Here is a 24,782-nt window from a genome sequence, read left to right as displayed (position 1 = left end):
CTCAGGGCGGCCCCCCACAACAGCCCCGCTGCGATTGGTCCATTTGCCAGGCCGGTTACGATCCTCCCAGCGCCGCCGCCGGATTGCGCAGGCGGGACAGTGCCAGGCCTAACTCCTCCCGCCAGCAGGGGGCGAGCGGACTCTCGAAACGCAGTCGCGGAAAAAGAAGCCGTAAAGACCCCTGCGCGAGGCATTCTGGGATGCGCCCTTCCTTTCCGTAAGCGGCTTCGACTCTACGGTCCGTTTCCGCCGGAAGAGAGAGATCTCGCGACAACTAGAGAGCGAGAGTTGCCGCGCGGAGGTTCACGCGCGACCCGCGACGTGAGCTCCGTCGACGGGAGAGAACTGCGGGAGCGCCATGGGCAAAGCGGGCAAGCGGAAGGGGGCCGGTGGTGGCGGCGCGGCGAGGCGGGCTCAGGGCCTCCCCTCCGCCGCCGCCCCCTCGGTGTCGAGCAACCCCTTCGAGGTGAAGGTCAACAGGCAGAAGTTCCACATCCTGGGCAGGAAGACGAGGCACGACGTGGGGCTGCCGGGCGTCACGCGCTCCAAGGCCCACAGGAAGGTGAGCCCTGGGCTGCCGCCGGAGAAACGGGGCTCCGAAGTCGCGACTACGATGATTATTATTTATTATTCAAACTGTTCGTCGCTTTATTTTAGCCGTTGCAGCCGGAAGCGACTAACAAGCAAATAAACCCCCACAGAGATAGGTTAAAACCGGGGTGGGGGGGGGGGAGAAAGATAACATGAAAGATAAACCGCCCACTTCTGAAAGGCCACAGATTGTATAATCGGCCTAAGGCCTGCTTCTAGAGAAATGTTTTCGCCAGGCACCTAAAGGGTGAAGATCCTACCTGGGAAGGGCTTTCCACAAACTGGGAGCCACCACAGAAAAGGCCCGCTGTCTTGCTGCCACCTTCCGGACCTCTGGTGGTCCTGAGCATGTGCCTCTCAGCACAGTAAAACTTGCCAACCCAATAAAGCAAATCAACTAGTAAGGCCACATCGAATTGTATTCGGAACCCACTAGGTATGCTGTAAAATAGCGTATGTTTCATATTGTGCTTCTTCATAATGCTAGTATATCGATACATGCCTTGTATGTCTTCTGCCGTTCCACAATTCACAGCATACTCAAAGTGGCTTACAACTTGAAAAAATACATAGTTACAAATATCACAAAGGTAGGCATAAGCATAAATAAAATATTAAAACGTGCACAGCTAAATTGTTCAATTTCCACATCAATCAAAATAAGATCTAAGAGATACAAAAGTATGATCACTAGCAGCAACAAAACTCCTAAACAACACCCCAGCCTCAAGGTGTTCAGCAGCCTCATCTTTCATAACTGGTCAGGGGCCCCTCCCTCCCAGGTAGTAGTTCCACAAAGACTGCACTCACCTACAAGATCACCTGCAGTTAGATGGCAAGAGACACAGACTGGAGTCTGTGCTGGCTAGGAATGCATTAGGTGTAGATTGTGCTCTTGCTAAATCATACTAGGAAATGGGGCCAGACAGTTTTGCAACTTCCCATGTCGTGGTATGATATGAGATACAAATCTTTCAAAGGCAGCTTACAAATGACATTAAATTAATTTTAGCAAACGCTATAAATAATATTGGCATGCTAAAAAAAACCCATCATGACCTTTGCCATAAGGCAGTTGGCGAAAGAAAGGGGGGGTTGGGGGAGCCTAGCTAAAGCAGGCTTTGTAGTAGTCTTTATCTGCCTTCCCTAACCTGGAATCCTTTTCAGAGGACAGTTGGTGGAAAGTGACCTGGCGGGGAGATGGGGCATGTCTAAAAGCAAATTCATATGAGCTAAAGGTAAGAATAGCTCATGTGTAATATTCCCTAAGTAGGTAAAGGGACCCCTGACCATTAGGTCCAGTCGTGACTGACTCTGGGGTTGCACGCTCATCTCGCTCTATAGGCCGAGGGAGCCGGCGTTTGTCCGCAGACACCTTCCTGGTCATGTGGCCAGCATGACTAAGCCGCTTCTGACAAACCAGAGCAGCACACGGAAACGCGGTTTACCTTCCCACTTTGACGTGTTTTTGAACTGCTAGGTTGGCAGGAGCAGGGACTGAGCAACGGGAGCTCACCCCGTCGCAGGGATTTGAACTGCCGACCTTCTGATTGGCAAGTCCTAGGCTCTGTGGTTTAACCCACAGCGCCATCCGTGTCCCTGTTTCCTAACTATGCATCACCTAATTTTGCGTCTTGGTCAAGAGGATAATTCAGGCCGGGGGGGTGTGTGTGTGGAAAGGATGTGAGAACTAAAAACCAGCAGGTGAGCAGCTAAAAAGCCCGAAAACATTGGTAGCATTGTAAATTAATAACATATGGTTTGTAACATGTTTGGCTATTGTTTATTGGTGCTCTGTTTAAGTAGTATTTGTTTCTGCCTTAATATATTGTGGCATTTTGCTTTTTCAGCGTATTCAGACTTTGCAGAAAGAATACAAAGAAAAGGAAAAATCCAATGTCTTTAAAGACAAACGTTTTGGGGAATATGATACCAAAATAAGTCCAGAAGAAAAAATGATGAAGAGGTTTGCTTTGGAACAACAGGTAATAATGACAATAATTTCAGAAAGTGACATAGCAACTCTTTAGAAGTTTCCTGTTCTCTTATAAATAAATATTAAATTGAACGAACATTTGAGCTGTATTTTTATCAAGTAATAGAATATGCAAAGTTGAAGATAAGTTCTACCTTAATTCCACATTTTACTAAGATCAGTTTTTTCCACTTCTCCAAGGGGTTTGTAGTTCCCTTTCTCTCTTACCACACAGAATTTCCAGTAATTTTAAGCTGTGATCCTATGCACAGTTAATTGAAAGTAAGTCTCATTGTTGTAAAATGTATTTACTTCCAGCTAAAGATGCGTAAGAGTTGCCTGTTATCAGCATGTTGGAGAGTTGATGCTAAACCGTTTTGGCAGTGTTATATCTGCTTTTATAAATTGTTTGGGATTATAAGCAATTGTTCACCAGCTCCAAAATATATTTTAAGGGCAGTGTTGAAAAATAGGCTGTTAGTTTAGCACGTAAGGCCAACTGGTCATTACTTCTATCATGTGAGAAGGGCAGCAAGAGCAAGGTGATAATGAAGACAACATGGAATAGGTGGGGCATTGGTAGGCAGAGTAACGTATATAGAAGGAAGGAAGAAACAAGGGAAGAGTTGGAAGCTGGCACATGGCTCTTGGTGTTCAGGTAGACAATGGTTAAGCCATCTGAAAGTTTGCTTTCTCTGCAGCAATGTGGTTTTATCATTTATTCATTCTGCAGAATTTTGTTGGGTCTATCTAGCAAATGCCATATGTAAATTAGACATCTAAGTCACTTGAGAAACTTAAAATATGTATGTGAATAAGAGTTAAGAGAACTACAGAGCAGAGATTAAGTGAACGGATCCCGTTTGCATCCCGAGGTACCACTGTATGTTGACTTTGACATTTTAGCTGCAGTCAGGAATGTACTTTTCTACATTTACTTTCTACACACCCTTCTAAATAGAGAGCTACTTTCTCTTCATTCCAGGCCTTACCCAGAAGTCTAAGCTTCTTTGCTTAACCAAAGTATAGGCACAATATCTCTATGTCTTGACAACGTGGATAGGAATTAACATTTTACCAACGATCACAAAAAACACTTACAGATTTGTTTTGTTACAGAAAAATTATGAAAAGAAAAATATATATAATCTCAATGAAGATGAAGATTTAACCCACTATGGCCATTCTCTAGCAGACATTGAAAAATGTAATGATACTATTGATAGTGACAGTGACACTGAAGAGAGAGGAATGCTCTCAGGTAAGAAGAGTCAAAAAGGCGGTGTGGTACATATGTCCTACTATACGGCAATTGTGTGTTACATAAGGCACCACATTTTCTATTTATTGCAATGGTGAAGTTTTTCAGATGCAAGTAGCTAAAGTTATCCGGAAGTGTGATGGAACATGAAACTAAAATTTGGCACATGTTCTAATTTTATACCCATACAGTCGTGCCTTGGCTCCCAAATGCCTTGGGAGTCAAACGTTCCTGCTCCCAAATGATCAAAAACCGGAAGTGAGTGTTCCTGTTTTCAAACATTTTTTTGGAAGCCGGACTTCCGCAGCTTCTGATTGGCTGCAGGAGCTTCCTGCAGGCAATCAGAAGCCACACTTTGGAAGTTGAATGTTTCGGAAGTCGGAATGGATTCTGTTCAACTTCTGAGGTACGACTGTATTTAAGACTCTACTTTCAGAAGTTAAAATTATAGTGTGATAGCTAACGTAAGTCATACTTTGAGTAGATCCATTGAAACCAATAGGCTTTAAGTCCATTGATTTCAGTGGGTCTACTTTGACTAGGAGTAATGACAGCTATGATTTAAAATGTGCTGTTTATTTCATTTAACACAGTCTCTGTGTTATGGAGAAATGTTTTGACACACCACCCCTAGAGATGCCATGTAAAACTCCTCAGTGTTTCCTAGGACACAGGAAAAAAGATTCTTTGGTTCTTAACAAACATTGCTGGCTTGGTTGGTACTTTTGCAGTGGAATTCTAACCATGTTTGCTCAGATGTAAGCACTATTTAATTCAGTAGAGCTGCTTCTCCAATAAATGGGGTTAGGATTGAAGCCACATTTGACCTTTTCCTAAGCAGCTTCATTCTTTCATCTCTAGCGGAATTAACAGCTGCTCACTTTGGAGGTGGTGGACTTCTCTGTAAGAAAGCCATCACAGGGAAGGAAAGCGAAGAAGACAAAAAACCTAAGTCACGGAAGGAGCTCATTGAAGAAATGATAGCAAAATCCAAACTGGAAAAGGTAAACTCTGGGTTTCTTGTACTAAATTTGAATTCCTTTGAAATTAAAAAAATGAAATAAAACAAACAATGTTAACCAATATTTGCCATTTTCTGTGAGATACAGTGTTCAATTTTGTTCTGTTTTGGCTGTGTGCAATTTCAGTTTCTCTTTGTTTTCAAGAGAGGAGTTTGCACATTAAAGGCTAGTTGCATGATAGACCCTTTCCCACAATTATTCTTTTTTCTGTTAAGAGGGAGCGGCAGACGCAGAGGGAAAATACATTGGAGCTTACAGAAAAACTCAACAATGATTGGAAGGAGGTTCAAGCCTTTCTGTTCCACAAGACTCCAAAGTCAGAGAGACAAAATCAAGAGGAAAAGCTCAAGGTAAACCTTATTTTACTTGCTATCCAATTTTACTTCAAATAGTATTCTTCCTGTGAGTGGTACAAATTCCTGTATGGAATTAAAGAGAAATACTGAAACGTTGTGAATTTTAGTGATGTTCTTTTAGCGTGTTTCCCTGCTCTTAACGTCCTGTGCATTTAGGTGGTAGTCTAGATTCTGCTTTGCCACATCCTCCTCTCTCCAGACTCCGTAAATCTGGACAGAAGTGGGTCTCCCTTATTTATCTAAGTTTTACTCTTATTCAGACAAAAATTATAAATTATATGGCTTGATTTTTTAAAAGACAGTCTCTGCCCTCAGGATTACAATCTAAAAGACACACACAATATTGCATACAAAGGGAGGAGAAAAAAGAAATAAACTTGGGCACCAGTTCTTAAAGCTACAGTTCTTAAATAACCAGCTGGTATGGAAACAGTTCAAGTAGCTTGATGGAATGGCAGTTGTAGGTGACAGTAGATGGATAGTCGGAGGCATCTGGTGTGTCAGCTAGTGGAATAGCCCACACTCCCTTCTCTGAAATTCCAAGTGTTAAGGTACATGTCTCTGAAGGCATCCAGCCTGTTACAGATAAAATCAAGTGTTTGTTCTTGTGTCCTTCAAAAAAAAGTGAAGAGAGCAGGCCACCAACTTGTTCATTCTTGTAGATGATTCTCAACTATTTCAGTGGTGGATGTGTAAGTAGGTAAACTTGCAATCCGATCTGCACCTAGTAAGTCCCATTGAACACAAAGGGGTTTACTTCCACATAGACATGTATAGGATTCCATTGTAAACTAATGAGGTTTTCGTGAGCCCTGTCTGGGTCTAGGCAGTTATTTGCAGTGTCATATGTACGCTGCCTTAGATTCCATGACAGAAGATAGGTGGGAATTAAATGTAAGAAAAATTGTAATGTTGTTATAATGCTTCCTGGTTTGGGAGTTACTTAAAATAGATGTTAGTGAAATACTTAAAGGTTTTTAATGCAAACTTTTATGCCAAAGAAATGGAAGTTGCTCCCAGTTCCATTCACCACACAGAGAAAGGTTCAAATAGTTTACTGTTGCAGAAGATAAGGCTCAGTAAACCAGTTCTGGACATAGATATATACAGCTTGTAGGCTTTATATATACAGATATATGCAAGTACAGAATATCCCTGTTGCTCTAAATAAATTCAGTAATTCAAGATGTAACACTGGACAAAAGTAGCATTGACTAACAGACTAATTGCAGACTAACAGTTGGACACCTGAAACCATTGAATTAGCTCACACAACATTAATCACAGATACAGTTGTTGCCCTGGGCAACAATGCCCATAAAAACTGGCTTGGCTGTCCACGCACCTTGAATTAGCTCATCCATGGGGTAGTTTACACTCATAAAGGAAATTAACCCCTTCTCACGTCCAGTTTCTTCAACACACTGTTGGGGCTGCATGCCTCTGAATACCAGTTGGGGAGAGCACTATTTCACTTGGGTCCTGCTCGTGAGTTTCCCACATGTATCTGGTTGGCCACTGTGAGAACATTCTGTTGGACTAGATGGGCCTTTGGCCTGAACCAGCAGGGCTACTCTTAGGTTTATATTGTAGAGCACAGCACAATGACTGTTACTGTTTGTGATTTTTTCCCCACAGCCTGATGAATATGATATGATAGTTCGGGAGCTTGGGTTTGAGATGAAGGCACAACCCTCTGGTAGGATGAAAACAGAAGAAGAGTTAGCAAAGGAAGAACAAAAGAGACTCCTCCAGTTAGAGGTATGGTGTTTGTGTATTGTGTTCCACATAATAAAAAACTGTTTTCAGTGACTGTGAATATACAAGATGCCATAAATATCCATGAAATATTTTTACTTGGAATAGCTGAAGGACTTTTTCCTACCATATATACCTGCCCAGACCTGGAGAATGCAGTCCCTTCTCTGGGTCCCCCTGTCAGCTGAGGCTGGGCAAGTAACCACTAAACACTTCCAGGCCTCTTAATTCTAGCTTCATTTTTGGTTAGACGCTAACTTGGTTTTTCCCCTTTGCTGCTTCTTGAGTTAGTTATTCCATGGATTTTAGGTATTTTAACACTGTTTTGTTTTGTTTTATTCTGAGTCCAGAGTGCTATGGTGTTTTAGAGTGTTGGATTTAGACTCCAGGTTGACCTTAAACCAGTCTAACCTACATCTTAACCACAGGATGGTTATAAGGATAAAATTGGGGTATTCTGTCCTGAACAGTTTAGACAAGATATAAATGTAACCAACAGATTATACATGTTTTATGTTAAATTTGATTCGTGTAGATCTTAATTTATTGGAATAATCAGTTCCAACCTGGCCAAGTTTGTCTGAAAGGCTCTTTCCCCAAACTCTGCCCATCAGCTGATGTTCCTAGCTTATATCATCTGATGGAGGACTAGTGAAGGCTCTTCTGCCAGCTTGGTCCCTGCTGGTGAAGCAGACTCCTGCAGCCAGGAGGATTGAACCTGCTGGGTGCTGCTTCTCCAGTGTGTTCCTGATGAAGCAGTTTCATCCCCGCACCCTGCTGGACAATTTTGACAGGTGGATGGGGATTGTCCACCTGTCAGTAACCTGGCGTTGTCATGACATTAGAAGCTTGACAGTTTGCTTCATAGAGTGGGGAGAGATAAAAATCTGGCTCACTGTACCAATATTGTTCCCCATCACTGACAAATATAAATGCCTCCATCATTCATTGAATGCTTGCACAATTGTAGCAGAATTTTATCATACCTTCTGTGATAAAAAATCAGACTAGCTGTTAATGTTACTGTTCTCAACATATTATACATTGCAGACTGACAGATTACGTCGGATGTGTGGAGATGAGCCTGAGAAAGAAAAGAAACCCAAGCACATATCAGCTGACGATTTGGCAGATGGATTCCTCCTTGATAAAGATGACAGGCGTATGCTTTCTTATAAGGTACGTGTTTTTTCATTGAGTTTTTAAAGAAGCTGAAACAAAAAGATCACAATCCAGCCATGCCAACCTTAGGAGCAAATTGCAGAGGCCTCAGGGGACATAAATTACTTTGAAGACTAGGTATGTAACATTGCCGGCACATGAATTTAAATCACTTGTAGTTGTACAGCTGGTCATGGTGGTGCCCTGGGAAGACTGCTTTCTCCCTCAGCCTGTCACCCTGTATCTTGGATCCATCCCATTCAGTAATACTCCCAGTGGGAATCATACAGGGATGGTCTGACCAGAGATAGTCTGCGGCTCAGTAGGAATGGAGCCATTGTCTCTTTTGGGGTAGTGCTCTATTGCACCCTAGCAGCTGGACTACTGAATGGAAGCAAGTAGGGAGAACTGAGAAGTTGTTTTGCTGTCAGTTCTTCTCCTAGGTCATCAGAGTGGTCCTGGATCTGCCCTTTTTGCTATGGACACTTCCTTTGTTGTTGGCTGCACTTTTTTTAGCTATGTCAATCTCAACTGCTTCTAGGGAGAGAGTAAGTGGGGAGGCATTTTCTGAGCCCATAGTCCTTGCCAGGTTTTTCTTCTCAAAGGCCTCCCTTCCCATAGTTTGCAAGGAGATCATCCCCAGAATCTCCACCAAGTCAAACAAGTAGGAGACTTCACTGAGAAGCAAACTCTGCTTTAATGCCTAAAGATTCCGCTGATTAATGTATATATCTCAACCTATTAAATAGGATGGCAAGCTGAATATTGATGATGATAAAGACGCGGAAGAGAGTGTGGAGAGAGAAGACAGCAGCAGTGATGGAGAGGAAAGTGATGAAGAAGCTGTGACTGGTGCTGATGATATTGACAGCCCCTCTGATGTTGAAACTGAAGAGGAGGTCATGGAGGTAGCCATGGCTAGTGGAGAGCAGAAAAGGGGAAGGAGGGAAGGAAGCAAGAATGAATTGCATATGAAGAAGCAAGATGCCAAAAGAGAAGCTGCAAAACTGGAGGTGCCATATTTGTTTGCTGGTAGGAAGAAAAACACCTTTATTCAAATTGCATTATATACTTTCTGTAGGAAAGCACTGCTCCTTGTTCACTGGTAGAAAATAGTGTGGTCTGGTTTTTCAGAAAGAAGAGCATCTAAAACATCATAAAATAATCTCTTGAAAGTTCAAATCTTAAACAGCATTTACATTGCTGCCTTCTGGTTTAACCACAAAACATGGGGGAAGTGTGGAATTTGGCTTATTAGATGCCTGAGAAAGAGGAGGAACAGTGGAACTTATGTCAGAATTGGAGGAAACACCAGGGACAGGACTACAAAAGTGAGCTAACTACCACCTTCTGAATACTAAAGCCATCTCTGCACTAGACTTGTGCTCTCCTGAACCACACCCAGTTGAGTAAACCTCAAAGGGTGTTTCTGTTCTCCCCACAGCCCCACACATTCAGTCTGATGCTCTCTGAGTGGGTGGCACTTTTCACAAGCAAAAAATTGAGTGTTAGTGCTCTGAGCCCCTAAAGCCTAAAGCAGTTTTTTATGCATGTCATTAAAATTCCTAAAGTGGATGGATGCTCCAGTTGCATCACTTAATTTCCAACGTTCTCCTGCATAAAGATGATGATGCCATATTAAAACAATCTGGTGAGGGGGGAAAGCAGATGCAGCATCACGGAAAGACTTGGAGGTAGCTGCCCTGGCCTTCAGGGTCACCTCTGTTTCTTCGGTTTTAGCCAGAGCCAGCCGATTACGGCTCAAGGGGTTATCACACCTTACTAAGCTGTCCAGAGAACAGGAATTCCTGAAAGGTGCTGCTCTGGGTCCCCTATTCTTTAGATTCAGGGCAAAGGCAACTATTGTAGCAGCTTGCTAAAGGACAAATTTTAGTCTTCGTTTTGTAATCATAGTGCAAGTTTTCTATGGCATATTGTTTGAGCTTTGTTTTATGTTAGCTAGCTATATGTTTTTCATTTTTACAATAGCTCCAGAATCTTATGAGCAACTTAAAGCAGAATTGTTGGGAAGAACGACAGAAGAACAACTGCTTGTAATTGAACGGATTCGGAAGTCTAATCACCCAAGCCTTGCAGTGGGAAACAAAGCAAAGTTAGAGGTATGTTTTTGTGATCAGGTACATTCTTCACACATCAATTTGTTGGGGGGAGTTTTTGCTAATTGAGGGGAACAAAGTACTTTGCATTCCAAAGTTCATTTACTTTTTAAAAACTTACCCTGTAGAAACTGTTTGAATTCCTTCTGGAGTATGTTGGGGAGCTGGCACGTCAGACACCTCCGGAACTGAAAACTGTTGATAAGTTGGTAATGTAAGTATATTCTATTTTTATTTCAATGAAAATTGTCTCCAGCACACATAAATTTTATTGTATTTGATGCTCTTTCTGCTGACACAATTTCACTCCCTGTGCTCTGCTTAGCTGTACCAGACCTAAGGTTAGTTTCAGCCAGTTTGTCAACTAGTTTTTAATTTTGGTTTAAAAGATAGGCATGGCTTGCAGCTGTGCAGATGTAATGCTCTCTGTGTTAGGCTATCCCTCAGCTTGGCCCAAGAACTGCAGCCAATGTAAAATTCGGCTGTTTGACTGTTCACTGAGGCAGAATATTGCCATCATGTTACCCTGCTGTTGAGAATAATGCATTGGCTGCCAGTAGGCTACCAGGCTATGTTCAAGGTGCTGAAACTAATATACAAAGTCCTAGGCAGCTCAGGACCAGAATCCCTAAAAGTCACCCTTTATATGTCCATCTGATCACTGACTCTAGACAGAAGGTCAGTGTAGCAGCTACCTAAACGTTATATAAATGAAATTTGCAATCGTTTTATTGCCACCCTGGGCACCATAGGGAGAAAGGACAGGATAGAAATATAATAAATAATGCGACCGGAGACTATGGTTCCTGGCTGCTACTAGAAGCACTCCTCTCCCCCTGCCCCACTCCAAAAAGTAAAAATCTGAACAGACAAAGGAACTCCCATGCCTCACTGTAATGTGTCATGCCTTTTTGATCTGTAATACTGACCTATGAGGTATTGATGCCCATGTTTTGACAGGTGGGAAATTGTCCCATTTTCAGACTCTTCTAGTGGTAAAGTGCTGTAGACTATGAATATGTCTGTTTTCTAAGTCACTGAGAAATATCTTAACAATTTTGTAGTACACAGTTTCTAGTTTTATGAGGAAAGACCTATAAATACCTAGTTCTAAGATTTTTTTGAATAAGATGTTTACCAGCTTAGAGCTTTAGCTCATAGCTGTCAACATTTCCATTTTCTTGCAAGGAATCCTATTAGGAATAAGGGAATTTCCCTTTTAAAAAAAGGGAAACGTTGACAGCTGTGGTCTAGCTCACCAGGAGGTAGGCAATTGTGATACACCTGCCAGTCAGTGAGGTCCAAATGTCCTATACCAGGATGAATAGGTTTGATGAGTTTTAGATGTCCGTTGAGTTCTGCTCATTGACGATCAATATCATCAACTATGGTATTCTTCTGGATAAGCTCCCTGGGTAGAAATTGGGTGTATTGTTTCAGCTGTTCATTCTTCTTTTGGAATTAAAAGGCCATTAAAAATTGTCCTTAAATCTGACTTGATCTTCTTGTTAACAGGCCCTTGTATGATCTTTGCCAAATGTTCCCTAAAGCTGCAAGTAATCATGTTAAACTTGTCCTTCAAGATGCTACTCATGACATGGAAGAAATTCTAGCAGTGAAAGGTCATGCGGCATTTCCAGGGTTAGATATGGTACTTACTTACTTACTTACTTACTTATTTATTGCATTTATAGAAAATCTTTCTGCCAATGCACTCAATACAGCTTTTGGTTGAAAATATGTGTGCTGTGGCTGTCTGGTTGGAACACAGAGCAGGAGCCACCTTGTAAGTTAGTGAGAAGGATACACTAACATTTTTTTGGGAGGTCCTACGTGAAATATTAAAAGCCTGGTGGAATGGGGCGACTGTTCTGCCAGATTATGGCTGGGCCATGCCTGACTGTCTCACAGTTCCTTCTGACTGAGGAAAGTAGAATGGAGACATGCACAAATTTTATTTGTGAACAGCCCTGAGATCTAGGGGTATAGGGCAGCATACAAATTTAAGAAATAATTTTAAAAATAGTGGTTTCTTAAAAGAAGTTGACTTCTTTTACTGTAATGTGCATAAACATATGGATGTTCTATGGTATAGCGTCTATAGCACATTTACTTGAATGTCCAGTGACTTCAAATGAGCTTAACCCTTATGCACCATGAAACTTGGGGACATGACAGCTGCTTCTGAGCGGCTAGGTCTTATGGTATTTTAGCAATCTATGAAACTGGAACTGTAGGGAGCAGATGTGGAAAACGATTGCTTCACTTTGGCCATTTCTTTTCTGCATGGTTATGTGGCTGCAGTGATAGGGCACCGGAACCCACAAAAATAGCTCAAGCTCCTTGCTGCAAGGGCCGTGCGAAATGGGGCATTAACATCCCCTTAGACAGCTTACTGAGCGGTTGGTAATGTAATTTACCACTGTTACTGACTGAATATTTTTCCTTTCAGCTTATATATTTGAAAATTATTGCAGTACTTTTCCCAACATCTGATTTCTGGCATCCGGTGGTAACACCATCTTTGGTTTATATGAGCCAGCTACTCACAAAGGTATGTCCGCAATATTGTTAACGACACAGATATTTCTATAATAACCTAGTTCAAATGTGTAAAGATTTCCATTGAAACTGCAGTTAGGCATCTAAAAGAAGATGGATCCACTTGACTGTATGCAAAGTTACCATCTTTGTAAATGCACTTGACTATATACAGAGACCATCTGCCTAAAGTTCTTATATTATTCCTTCCTCTTGGGGGACATAATTTGAGGTTGAACTTCCCTGAACACCGTAAGACCTTTCCACTGTCTGGGTTTAGTGGTCATAGTGGAAAATGGGGTGAATGTTGCAGGGATTGTAATTTTGTGCAGAGCCGAACCTGTTCTGAAATAGGTAAATGAGCAAGTGCAGAATGGCAAATTATAATAACTTCGTAGCTATCTCTCTGCATAGTTTTAGGGCCTCAAGTCAGAATGACAGGACATTCTATGTGTGTGCATATGTATGGGGAAAGAGACCACTACAATGCAGGATTGTTTCAACCAAGAACGAGGAGTTAAAGCACTTTATAGCATTTATAGCATATGTGTGCCCCTTTATAAAAAAAACAAGACGCATGCTCGCTACCAGCCCAACTCAGCCAGAAGATCTTCAGACAAATGCAGATCTTGCTTTCCAGGGCTCTTATGCCAGACCTGTAGTGTTGCTGTCACAGATCATTCAATTCCATTCTGCTGAGGTTACACACGTTCCTTTCGATAGCCACATCACCACATAATCAAGTATTAGGGCTTGATTGCCAAGAGTTACTCGATTGCACGTTCTGTGCTCTCTGTCTAAAGCTGTGGTGTACTGCCTCATCTTCCTTCATAACTTTCCAAGGCTGCAAAATTGCCATCCTCTTGTATATGTATGGGCAGTGACCCATTACGCATGGGCTTTCTGTTCCCGGCCCCCACATGTCAGTGAGCCACATATAAGTGCACCACAACCTGTTCCTTTTCCAGATCCAAAAGGACCCACGTGTTGCCGATTGCACATTGGATGCGGCTAAAATGGTCGCCTCCTGTACAGGAATTGTAGACCGCCTTTTGGCAGGGAGTTTCCACCCAGCTGTCAATTCCAAGTTACATGTGAAAGCAGTCTTGGCTTCTAGTAGAACTTGGAACTTTTATTTTGTAAAGGTGGACATTAATACGGTCCAACAAGAGTTGGGAGACATTTTATAATTTAATGGTCTTCAACTTTCTTTTCTATTCAGGGCTTCATTTCCTCAGTGTTGATGTGTCAAGCTGCAAGGTGGAGATAGACAGGGCCCAGTGCTGGGTGGAGCCATCTCCCCTTTCTCTTTCTGCCAACCACCTTCTCTTTCACTCTTCCCTCTGTATGAAATGACTGCAAGGCAGTGGGATTCATTATTTGTTTTTCTGTTCCTCCATATCCCTCTCTTGCTGTGTAAGATTCTCTTCACTACTCCCCTTCTGAGGCTTTTCACCCTTCCATCCCCGTTCTGCTTGGTGAAACTAAAAACATTCCCTGTCCTTTTATCATACTTTGCCCTCTTCTTCCCTGCCAACACTCCCCCCCCCCCCAAAAAAAACCCCTGTGAGGGTCTCTTCAATAGACGGGCAAAGAAGGGGCCGGCTGCTCAGTCCCTCCTCCAGCAGTCTGCTGCACTTCCATGCTGGCTTTGGAGGCAGATTATCCCCTCTCTCTGCAGCCAACACAGACACCAAGGGAGTTCCCAGAGGAGGAACTCTTCCTCTCTCCTCCTCTTGAATGAAGTGAAGCGCCTCGCCCCCTTGCAGCCAGCTCAAACACCGGAGGCTGGGACTTCCCGACCTCAGTTTTAATACATTGCAGTGGGTTCCAAAACTTTTTCATTGAATGCTTCTTAACCTCCAGGAAGGCAAGGAATCAAAGCACATTCAAAGAAATGTATTAAAGCAATGAAAAGTAACTTTTATAGGTACAGTGGTACCTCTTCTTGCACTCACCTCTGGTTACGTATCCTTTGGGATACGTATGTGGCAAACCCGGAAGTATTTTTCCAGGTTTCGCCGCATGCGCAGAAGCAGCACCTCCGGTTGTGAATTCCTCAGGATGCAACCGGAACTCCAGAACGAATCCTGTTCACAACTGGAGATACCACTGTACTGATAACCTGCTAATTGAGACTAATTAGAATAGTTGGTTTTCTGTGTTTAATAATTACGTGTGCTATTTTTTCTTTAGTGCACAGTAACAACAGTGCAAGATGTTGTTAAAGGATTGTTCGTGTGCTGTCTCTTCCTAGAATATATATCCTTATCTCGAAGATTCATCCCAGAACTTGTCAATTTTCTCCTGGGAGTTCTTTACATGGCTATACCAAACAAAGAAGTTCAAGGTATGGTTACTGGGGAGCATAGGCATATATGTTCTCTCTTCCCCCCCCCCTCTCTCCCCCCCCCCTTCTGTGCCTAGTTGGTTTAGTGCATCAGAAAATGTTTAGAATTCTGTGATTCTGTCTCTTACTATTTTGAAATTTACCATACCGTAAGATATTCAGCAATATTAAAACTAATCTCTGAGTGTGTTCTTCTCTTCCAGGTTATACCTTGGTACATCCTTTTGCGTCACTAGGAAAACGCTCAGACTTGCTAGTTGTCACTGACAAAGCAGATGCAGATACCTGGCAAAAACAACATCTTCCACTCCATATTATAACTAGATCTAAAGACGACAGAACAGGCATGAATCATCTGCGGTATGCTAGAATGTGTTTAGAATGTGTTCCTGCTGATATAGATCCAGTGCATAAATACTTAGTATGAAAGAACTGTCTTTTGTGTGCCTTAGCAACAGACACAGAATCATATTGTGGGCAAAATATTTCACCTTGCCTTTAGGAAATTGGTTAGTGGTAGCTGACTAAACTACTATGAAGCATTCCACTATCAAGCAAATCAGAAGAAATAGTCCTTTCATAGTCTTCACTGGCCAGAGAGTGCAGCCTTGCAGCGGTTGGAGAGTAAAAGGTGTCTGCAGATGAATTGCCGCTTCAGGAAAGCTTTAGGTGTGCTCCGGACAGCTTCAGTCCTATTTTTCACAGACACATACGTGTTTGAATGACTTCAGAGCCCATCTTGTCCAGCCCCTGTGCCAACTGCAGGAAATGTGGGGCAGGAAGTTCCATGGGGACATCCCTTGGGGATGATGTGTGCAGACCCAGAAATAGGGCTACAGGGTGCTACTTAAAGGAATGTCTTTCTCATTGCTTAGTGCCCTCAGGTGTGATGAGGAACAACCACCACACGTAATTTCTTCTTCCTGCTGACCTCAGCCTTCCTGTGATAAAGATGTAGAAGATGTAAACTTTGTTTTTTTTAAATAATATTTATTAAAGAATTTTTTAAAAAAATTATAAAAAAGAAAAAACCAAAAAAAGGCAAAACAGAAAAATAGGAAAAAAAATACATCCATCATTCCCAAATTTCTAACTTTCATTACCTTCTTTCTTTGACCTCCTCCTCCTCCCCTTTCTTGTATCCTGGTTAATAATTATCACAGCAAATCCTTTCCATAGTTCATAATATTTTGTCCTTACATTATCTTAATCTATTTTCATCTTGTCTTATAGCAAACCTTAAAACTTAAAACTTAAATCTTATTTTTACCAACTTCTCATAACCATATCATTAACCTAATTCTTTAAACATTTTTACTAGAACCAAGTAGTTCCATTTCAACATTTTCCTAACATTCATCAATTATTTTAAAACAGTCCTAATGATAAAAAAAAGAAAAGTAAGACAATCCAATCTTCATCCAGCGTCCCTTCCTCCTGGTTCCGGATTTTGTCAGTCCTTTTTGTCCCATTTATCTAGCGCATTAACCTGGTGTCCTTATATCCAAGGCCCTCAAGTCTCTTCCATGTCCCTTCCGCGGCTCTTCTTCATATTTTCCTTTCACTCGTAGGAACTCCAGCTTAGTAATATTTTTGACCCTTTTCAACAGATCAGCCCCATTTCCATAGTCCAGACTAAACTCCATGTGATATTTAAACACCTGTTTCAGATTCCCTCCAAAATTAAAAGCCCCCACAGCTCCAAACATCTGACGGCCCATTACCAGACTCAGAAAGTCCAAACATCCCGGCATGGGAGGGTCATTCCAACCCCCCATTTCCAAACCAAACCGAACTTTATCTTTCCAAATCTGGTTTTTTCCAAATTCATTTATCAAATCCAGAGGCTCATGATCCTGCAGGGCCGCAACTCCCTCCATTTCTGACACCCAGGATTCAGCAGTATCCTCTTCTCTCATCTGTGCTGTCATAGCACACTCCTGTTTTAGTTCCTGGGTAGGCTCCATGTAGTTTCCTACTGCCTGTTCAAAATTTCTGGTCGCATTAGTCATCAAATCCGTCTTCTGGCTTAGCTGATCCAATAGGGCATTTATTTTACAGAAGGCACCCAACAGAGCTTCTGAAAACATTGTCCTGCAAGGTCACAAGTCCTTTCCCACGATTGTAATCTGTAACAGCTGCAAGCTCCTGAAGTTGGTTACAATTTCACAGTCTCCCTCTAGGGGGACAACTTGTTTATTCTTTCTTTTAAGAACAATAGCAACAAAGTTTCTTTTTTAAGATATTCAGTCAATATTTGTTCCTTTGAAATGCGAAAGGAAACAATGGAGTCACTATGTTACTTTTCTTTTAGCTATCTGTCAAAAACATTTGTCTCTGGTCAATGAGCTTCAAACGTCAGTCCTGACACTCCGCTCCAGGATCAGGACGGTGGAAAGTTACTTTACTTTAAACTCACTTCTGCAGGTTTAAACAGTCCAAAAAGAGGTCCCCCTTCTTCTCCTGCTACCGAGGGGGGGTTCCACGATTTTAAATGATGAAAGCCAATCCTTTAAAAGTGAATTTCTATGCTCTAGTTACGTTGTCTTTCCTTTATTCTGACTACAAAGAAACGGAAGGCTGACTTCCTGTTTAGACCTTCCCGTTTCAGTACCAAATTGAAGTAAATTTTAAGTCCAATTCCTCTCTACTGGCCAATCCTTATTTAAAGTCCAATTGTTCGAGTTTTAAGTACTCACGGGTGATTCTTTAGATGCCAAATTGTCCCAGGAAAAAGGCAGCGCTCTCCGGCAACGGCTATGTGGCTTCGCTCCACGGAAAAAGCAGTAGACTCACAGCACCGCGCCACTTCCCCCTCTTCGCTTCGGAGCCCGTTTATGGGTTCCTTTGCGGGTTGGGGGGGCGCTAAAGGTGCCCGCCGAGTCCCATGGTCACAGGCTTCATCCGCCTGTGATTTTTTAAAGGGTCCTCGCTTCGCCGTAGCGGAAACGACCCACTTCACGCGGAGCTGGTCCCTCCGGTTCAGAGGGAGTCCGCCATTGCCGATGGCGCCACCCCGGGAGTCTAGAAGATGTAAACTTTGATAGCAAGGGGCAAGCAGTCCTACACTAATCCTTAGAGTCCATAAGACCCAGGGAGGTGGAGTGAAATGTAATGTGATAATAGTGTAAATAGACCTGATAAAGCATGGAGTTTGTATGTAAGGGCTTACTGGCACAAGCTCACTGCAAGATTGTGGGCCAGTCACTGCCTTTTAGCATGCCCACAGAGGGCATGTATGCCCAACAGGGCTCATTAGCTGAAGAACAGAAATTTAAAAGTAGCAGTTTGCATTTTTGTCTCTCCTTACCAGTCAGACAGCTCTGAGCACTTCCAAGACTTTACAATGGGTTGGGGAAACCATCAACAGAACTGCTTTGCACACCAGCAGTGTGGAGTGCAAGAAAATGCTTCACTTTGGGAACATTCGCCTGTAATTGTGCTACGGCTTTTCTCAGTTAATTGTGGGGCATAAATAGATATTTCAACTCTTCTAAATTCTTCACTAAAATTGCAATGCCAGTTTTGTCATTTAAGCTGTTGATATGACAACTACCAATTGTTTTACAGGTTATCATGCCTAGACCTGTGCCTGGACCTGGTTAAGAGATGTGCAGTTACATATGGATCACTTCCATCATTCAGTGAAATAATGCAGCCCATCCAAACGCTGCTTAGGACACAGATGCCAATGATTAGGTACCCTCACCACCTCCAGGTAAAACATGCTGCCGCCTCACTGAGTTCCAGTCTGTGAAGCATTCTGTGGGGCAAACACCCAATAGAAACATTTGTGATACCTTCGCAGATTGTACACTGAGTCCTTTCATTTGCTAGACATCTCAAAAATTGTCAGTGTGGAAAGGCAAACTGCTTGACAGAATTTCTAAGAGCAAGTGACCAAGCTAATAATCAAAGTGGGCTTTTTATTAGCAGCTTTAGACTTTGGAGGGGAGGTTCTGTGCAACTCCTGCGTTCCATAGCTGCTGATTGAACTACAGTCCGTTAACTTGTCTAATCCTCCTTAAAGCGTCTGAGCTATTGACCATCACTTCACTGTGTGGCAATGAATTCCATCAGTCAATTATGTGTTGTGTAAAGGATTTTATCTTGTCTGCCCTGGATTTTGTCAGTCAATTTCATTGTGTGACCCCAGTTTCTTGTATAACGAGAGGGAGAAATACTTTCTCCACGCCATATATAAGTTCTGTGAATCTCTCCCTCCCCTTTAGTTCTCCCCCTATTAGCAAAAAGCTCCAAACTCTTTAGCCTCCCCTTTTGAGAGGTGGTATTCCATCTTCTGGACTACTTTGGTTGCCCTTTCCCATGCTTTTTCCACCTCTGATACAATGCCCTTTTAGAGGTGGGATAATCAGAACTGTGTGTGGTATTTCAAATGCATTACACCACAGATGAATGTAAAATCAGCATGCTGAAAAGGCAAATACCGTGCTAGGAATTTGTTAATTTGCACACTAAGTTACCTTTCTCAGGGAGCTATCTTCCACAATCGAAAGGTATTTCCTATTTAGTCAATGACTATTCGGATGCACTCGCACTGTTGGAAAGTTAGCCTTTTGACCCAGTCTCTAGCACTTTGCACATATTTATACTGAACTACATTTGCCGGGTTGTTGCCAATTCTCACAGTTTGGAGAGATCTGCTTTGAGGTCTTTGCAGTCCACTTGGATTTTCACATCTTGATCAATTAGGCGCCATCTACAAACTTGTCTGCTTCATTGACAGCCTGACACCAGCTTGTGTATGAACCATCAGTATCACTCCAGTACAGACCCCAACTGCCTGCCTGCTTCCATTGCAAGAACTGTTTGCTCCTACCCTCCACTTCCAGTTCCTTAGCTGGTTGTTGATCCCTAAAAGGACCTATCCTCTTATTTCATGACAGCTAAGTTCACATGGGCATCTTTTGTTGGAAGACTTTATCAAAATTCAGATACAATTTCACTAACACTTTTTTGTTAGTATATGTTAACTATATTACAACTGTATCTGTGTATTTGTTTTATTGCATTTTATTCAATTGCCTTTTTAAAGCAGAGTTTCATTTTCAGGAGCTGTTTGACAGTGTTCTGAAACAGCTGGAGAGCAAAGGGCAACGTTGTCCCTTGGTGTGTGAAAAGAAAAAGCCAGTGCCTTTGAAGCTGTTCACACCCAAAATAGTGAAAGTGTGAGTATCTCTAGCTCTGGAAGAAATACGGCTGAGGGTCATGTACGGAGATTGCCTGTGTTGCAAATAAAGTTTGACACTTTGCATCCATGACAAACCCTGTTCAACAATTGAAGTTGAATCGATCGCTCTGCTTAATGCACATAATTGCTTAGTGTTTACTGCCCCATGTGAAATTAATTCAGGTGATGAGACTAGGAAGAAAAGCTAAAGACATATAGCTAAGGTCCAATGGTTGCATCCTATCCTGAATCATTAATGTTTGAACTGGGAACCATGTGGCTGGTAGTAATTATTTTGCCTTGGGTAGCATGAGAATTAACCTCATATTTTGCCTTCCCGCATGGTTTCTCGTGCTTTCAAAGCAGCCAGTGGGGTATGTGATCTAGCCATAGGGCAGCCTCAGTCAAAGTGCTTAACCAGTCTACCTTAAGCCTACCTGAGGTGTGCAAAAAACCTAGGGGGGCTTCTGGTAGATACGCACCTATGCATACCAGAGACTTAATTTGAGGGTTAGTACACTAGATGCTAGGGACGCGGGTGGCGCTGTGGGTAAAACCTGAGTGCCTAGGACTTGCTGATCGTATGGTTGGCGGTTCGAATCCCCACGGCGGGGTGAGCTCCCGTCGTTCGGTCCCAGCTCCTGCCCACCTAGCAGTTCGAAAGCACTCTTAAGTGCAAGTAGATAAATAGGTACCGCTTTATAGCGGGAAGGTAAACGGCGTTTCCGTGTGCTGCGCTGGTGCTGGCTCGCCAGCTGCAGCTTCGTCACGCTGGCCACGTGACCCGGAAGTGTCTTCGGACGGCGCCGGCTCACAGCCTATAGAACGAGATGAGCATGCAACCCTAGAGTCAGACACGACTGGCCCGTACCGGCAGGGGTACCTTTACCTTTACACTAGATCCCACTGAAACAGTGCTATGTAAGGAAAGGGAATTGCAAAGCAGTGTGACTTTACTGCTGCTGCTATTGTGAAACACCAGTTTATTTCTGTAACTTTATTCTAATGCCTTTAATTTACTGGCTTGTAAAAGGCATTTTTAGGGGCTGCATCACCTATTTGCACAACAATTTTGTTAATAGCTGGAAGAAGCTACATAAATTAAAAATAACAGTTTATATATAATGTGGAAATATTTCTGCTGTTTTTTAACTTTACATATTTTTAAACCATATAAAAGTGGATCAGATTATTATGCTATGAACGATGTCCTCAATATGTGTGCAGTGTTGGTGATCCTAATGCAAAAAAGTTCCAGTTAAGTCCAGCAGAAAAGTCTGTTTGAGATAATGTACTTTATAATTTCAGCCTGGAATTTGGAAGAAAACAAGAAAGCAATAAGAAAGAGCAGGAAAGAAAACGGCTAATTCATAAGCACAAACGTGAATTTAAGGGAGCTGTTCGTGAGATCCGCAAAGATAACCAATTCCTTGCTAGAATGCAGCTTGCAGAAACCATGGAAAGGTAATGCATATATTCTTTTAAATTTAAATTTGGTTTAAATTTGTTATCCTTGAGATAACTAAGAGAGACAGCAGTAAGATGATCTATTGCAATGGTTTTAATGTAGAAATACACCAGATTTCAGATGAAATCTAACCCTTCATTAGATGGTCTGTATGTTTTATACTGCAAGATACAAAACTTTTATCAGTTCAGATAATGCCCTATTTATATTTTTCCAGCAATCACTAACTCACAAGGAAATAACAGACTGCACTAATCCTCATATCTAACATGCAGTCAGGTTCCTTCCTATTCTGAATCCAGGCTGTTCACCATGGCTGAGGAAGATATATGCACTCAGCCTTTATAGAGCATGGTTTGATCTCTGTCAGGGATTTGTTTCCCTGTCTTTGAAGAATCACCTACTGTTATGAATTCTGAAAACATGAGGTCATTTGAAAACCAGAAATGTAAGGTTGTCTGGGGGGGGGAAACCATTTGGTTCTCATAAATTTTGAAAGGTGGAGGTGATTGGTGCAGATTTCTTATATCCACCAATTCAGTTAAAACTGTATCAGAGGTTGTATATATCTTTCAAAATTTCATTGGACGGGTAGTTCCAAAATAAAAGTAATTTTATTTTAATTTTCAGGGATTCAGAAAGAAAAAGAAAAGTGAAACAACTCTTCAGGAGTCTTGCTCAGCAGGAAGGAGACTGGAAGGCAATGAAAAGAAAAAAGTTTTAAATAAACAGTTTTATATTGTACAGAAGGAAACTAGACATATTTTACATTTTGTGTTGTGCATCTTATGTGTGGGTATATTACTAAGGGGAAAAACACAATCTGCACAGGTAGGCATTTCCTTATAAAGGAATGTTCACGTTGAAAAAAGGGATACCAAATACTGACAGATGTTTATTTAGAAAAAGAATGTGACTTTGGAAGAAGGTATTTGAAAGAAACGTGGAAGATAACCAAACAGGGAATGCAATGTTCTACTCAATTGCCACTGTTTGTAGATGAGCAGCAAAACCACAGGATATCACTGGAGGGGGTTTTCCTGGGGCAGCAATTGATTATTGTTGTCAGAAGGTATGGTGTCTGGAACTCGTAATTCACTATTGTTTGCCAACAAAATTTGACATGCAGTTGGCCATTCACTTTCTTTATAATATGCCCAAGAATAATGTGATACATTTGTATCCTATCCTATGTTTGTGAATATAAATATATGCATAGATGCATAAAATCCCATAAACACATACAAAAGAGAGGCAATTCAACTCCCTCCATCAGACCTAAGCAGCTCTGAAGTAACGGTATTTTTTCATAACACGTGGAACATTTATCCTGGCACTGCAAGCAAGTAGCACACTAGCCTCTGAAGTAATTGTGAATCATTGTAGGCCTTTCCCTTCTAAGCAAGCTCTTGCTAATTAAAACCAAGTACCGTATTTTTCGCCCCATAGGACGCACCTTTTCCCCTCCAAAAATGAAGGGGAAATGTGTGTGCGTCCTATGGGGCGAATGCAGGCTTTCGCTGAAGCCTGGAGAGCGAGAGGCGTCGGAGCGCACCGACCCCTCTCGCTCTCCAGGCTTCGCGCAGATCTCCGCAAGCCGTGGGAGCCCGTGCCGGGCTCCCGCTGCTTGCGGAGAGTTGTCTGCATGACGAAGGCTGGGCGCACTGAGCCCAGCGCTCCCAGACTTTGCGCACCTCTCCGCAAGGCGCGGGAGCCCAGCGGAGAGTTGCCTGTTCTGGGGTCGGGGGAAGCTTGGGCTTCCCCCGCCCCAGCCCCGCGCCTGGAGGGGAAATAATTTTTTTTCCCTTCCCCCCCCCAAAAACTAGGTGCGCCTTATGGGACGGTGCGTCCTATAGGGCGAAAAATACGGTAAGTATTGCATATATACTGGCAGTATCCAAGGTTGTACAAGCAGCCTTTCATTCCTGCAGCATGGCTTGACCTTTCTCCCACACCCCTGTCGCATGGGTCCATTCCATCTGTGGGAAAGCGTCACTGGCTACATCCCAGTGTCCAGTTGGATCTTGGATTAGCCCACCTTCCAGGGGCCACTTCTGGCAGGCGTTGGGGGCACCTATACCTGTCAAATCACCTGATTAAACTGTAACAATTCCTGCTGAAAATTTCAGTGCCAAAGGCAAACTGCACTTTTGGCAGCTTCACTCAGCTGGAGCCAGTCCCAGTGGGGCTTGCATTTTGTGCCAAATGTAAAAGATGCTGAATTGGTGGCAGAGCATTCCCTGCCTGCGCCCATTGAGATGGGCAGCATATAAATAATGGATTATTATTATTATTATGTTTAAGGTGCAGTTTGGCAAGAGCTGTAGCTGGGCGAAGGGGGGGCTAGCCTGGGTTTCTGCACCAGGTGAAGCTTCCAGAGGGGGCCATTGAGGCTCCCAGCCTGTCAGCATTTACTGTGGGCTTCAGCCAAAGAGAGAAAAGGAAAAAGTGAATGGCGTTCGTTGCAGGCGCCTGGCCTTCTCTGTTGCTAAGTGAGTGTTCCTTTCAGATCCTTTTCCCTTGAAGTGGAAGGCTCATTGACAAGAGGAAGCAGGGAGAGGGAGGGAATAGTTGGACTGAGGCTGGTGGATCTCCCCAGTGAAGCTGAAGATTGGGTCCCCTGTGGTTTTGTAACTCTGAAATATTCTGAAGAGAGGGGTGGGGAAGCCTGCCCTCCAAGCAAAGTTGAAAAGGTGCGTGTTTTGTTGCTGTCCACTGCTTGTTCTGCTGTTAAATCTAAGGAATTGGAAGGGATCCAACTCCTGGAATATACTTTTTCCTTTTTCTTTTTCCACATCTCGGAGATCAATTAAAAGTGATGAAGAGATCAGACTGCCTTTTTTTTGGGAAACGGGAGCTCTTGTCATGATAAAACAAATTAAATGGCAAGTTCACAAGATAAGCACTTTGGAGTATTGCTTGCTTAAAATAGATGGGGTGGGGGGTTTTGTTTGGATTTAGACACTGGCATGCCCAAAGTCGGTTTTGGGG

The 24,782-nt window shown here is 42.7% G+C and overlaps 1 protein-coding gene and 1 long non-coding RNA gene across 2 annotated transcripts; both read left to right on the top strand.

Annotated features, from left to right (window-relative positions):
* The first annotated feature begins 273 nt into the window (after window positions 1–273).
* Window positions 274–22,559, top strand: NOP14 (NOP14 nucleolar protein). Its single transcript, XM_083630266.1, has 18 exons — window positions 274–562; window positions 2,442–2,576; window positions 3,686–3,827; window positions 4,689–4,831; window positions 5,065–5,199; window positions 6,844–6,966; window positions 8,014–8,142; window positions 8,874–9,156; window positions 10,114–10,244; window positions 10,370–10,455; window positions 11,757–11,892; window positions 12,694–12,795; window positions 14,979–15,132; window positions 15,336–15,492; window positions 18,703–18,850; window positions 20,206–20,321; window positions 21,632–21,787; window positions 22,422–22,559. Exons 1-18 carry the CDS (start codon window positions 359–361, stop codon window positions 22,513–22,515), a joined length of 2,574 nt encoding a protein of 857 aa, XP_083486392.1. The 5' UTR covers window positions 274–358; the 3' UTR covers window positions 22,516–22,559.
* Window positions 12,806–14,330, top strand: LOC310770374. The gene is made up of 2 exons (XR_014552122.1): window positions 12,806–13,082; window positions 13,117–14,330. It is a non-coding gene; the product is annotated as an uncharacterized lncRNA (long non-coding RNA).
* Window positions 22,560–24,782: the final 2,223 nt, after the last annotated feature.

Source organism: Podarcis filfolensis (genome assembly GCF_964270895.1).
Source record: "Podarcis filfolensis genome assembly, chromosome: 9".
NCBI lineage: Eukaryota > Metazoa > Chordata > Lepidosauria > Squamata > Lacertidae > Podarcis > Podarcis filfolensis.
Note: the sequence above shows the minus strand (reverse complement) of the source record. Positions and strands in the feature narration are given on the sequence as shown.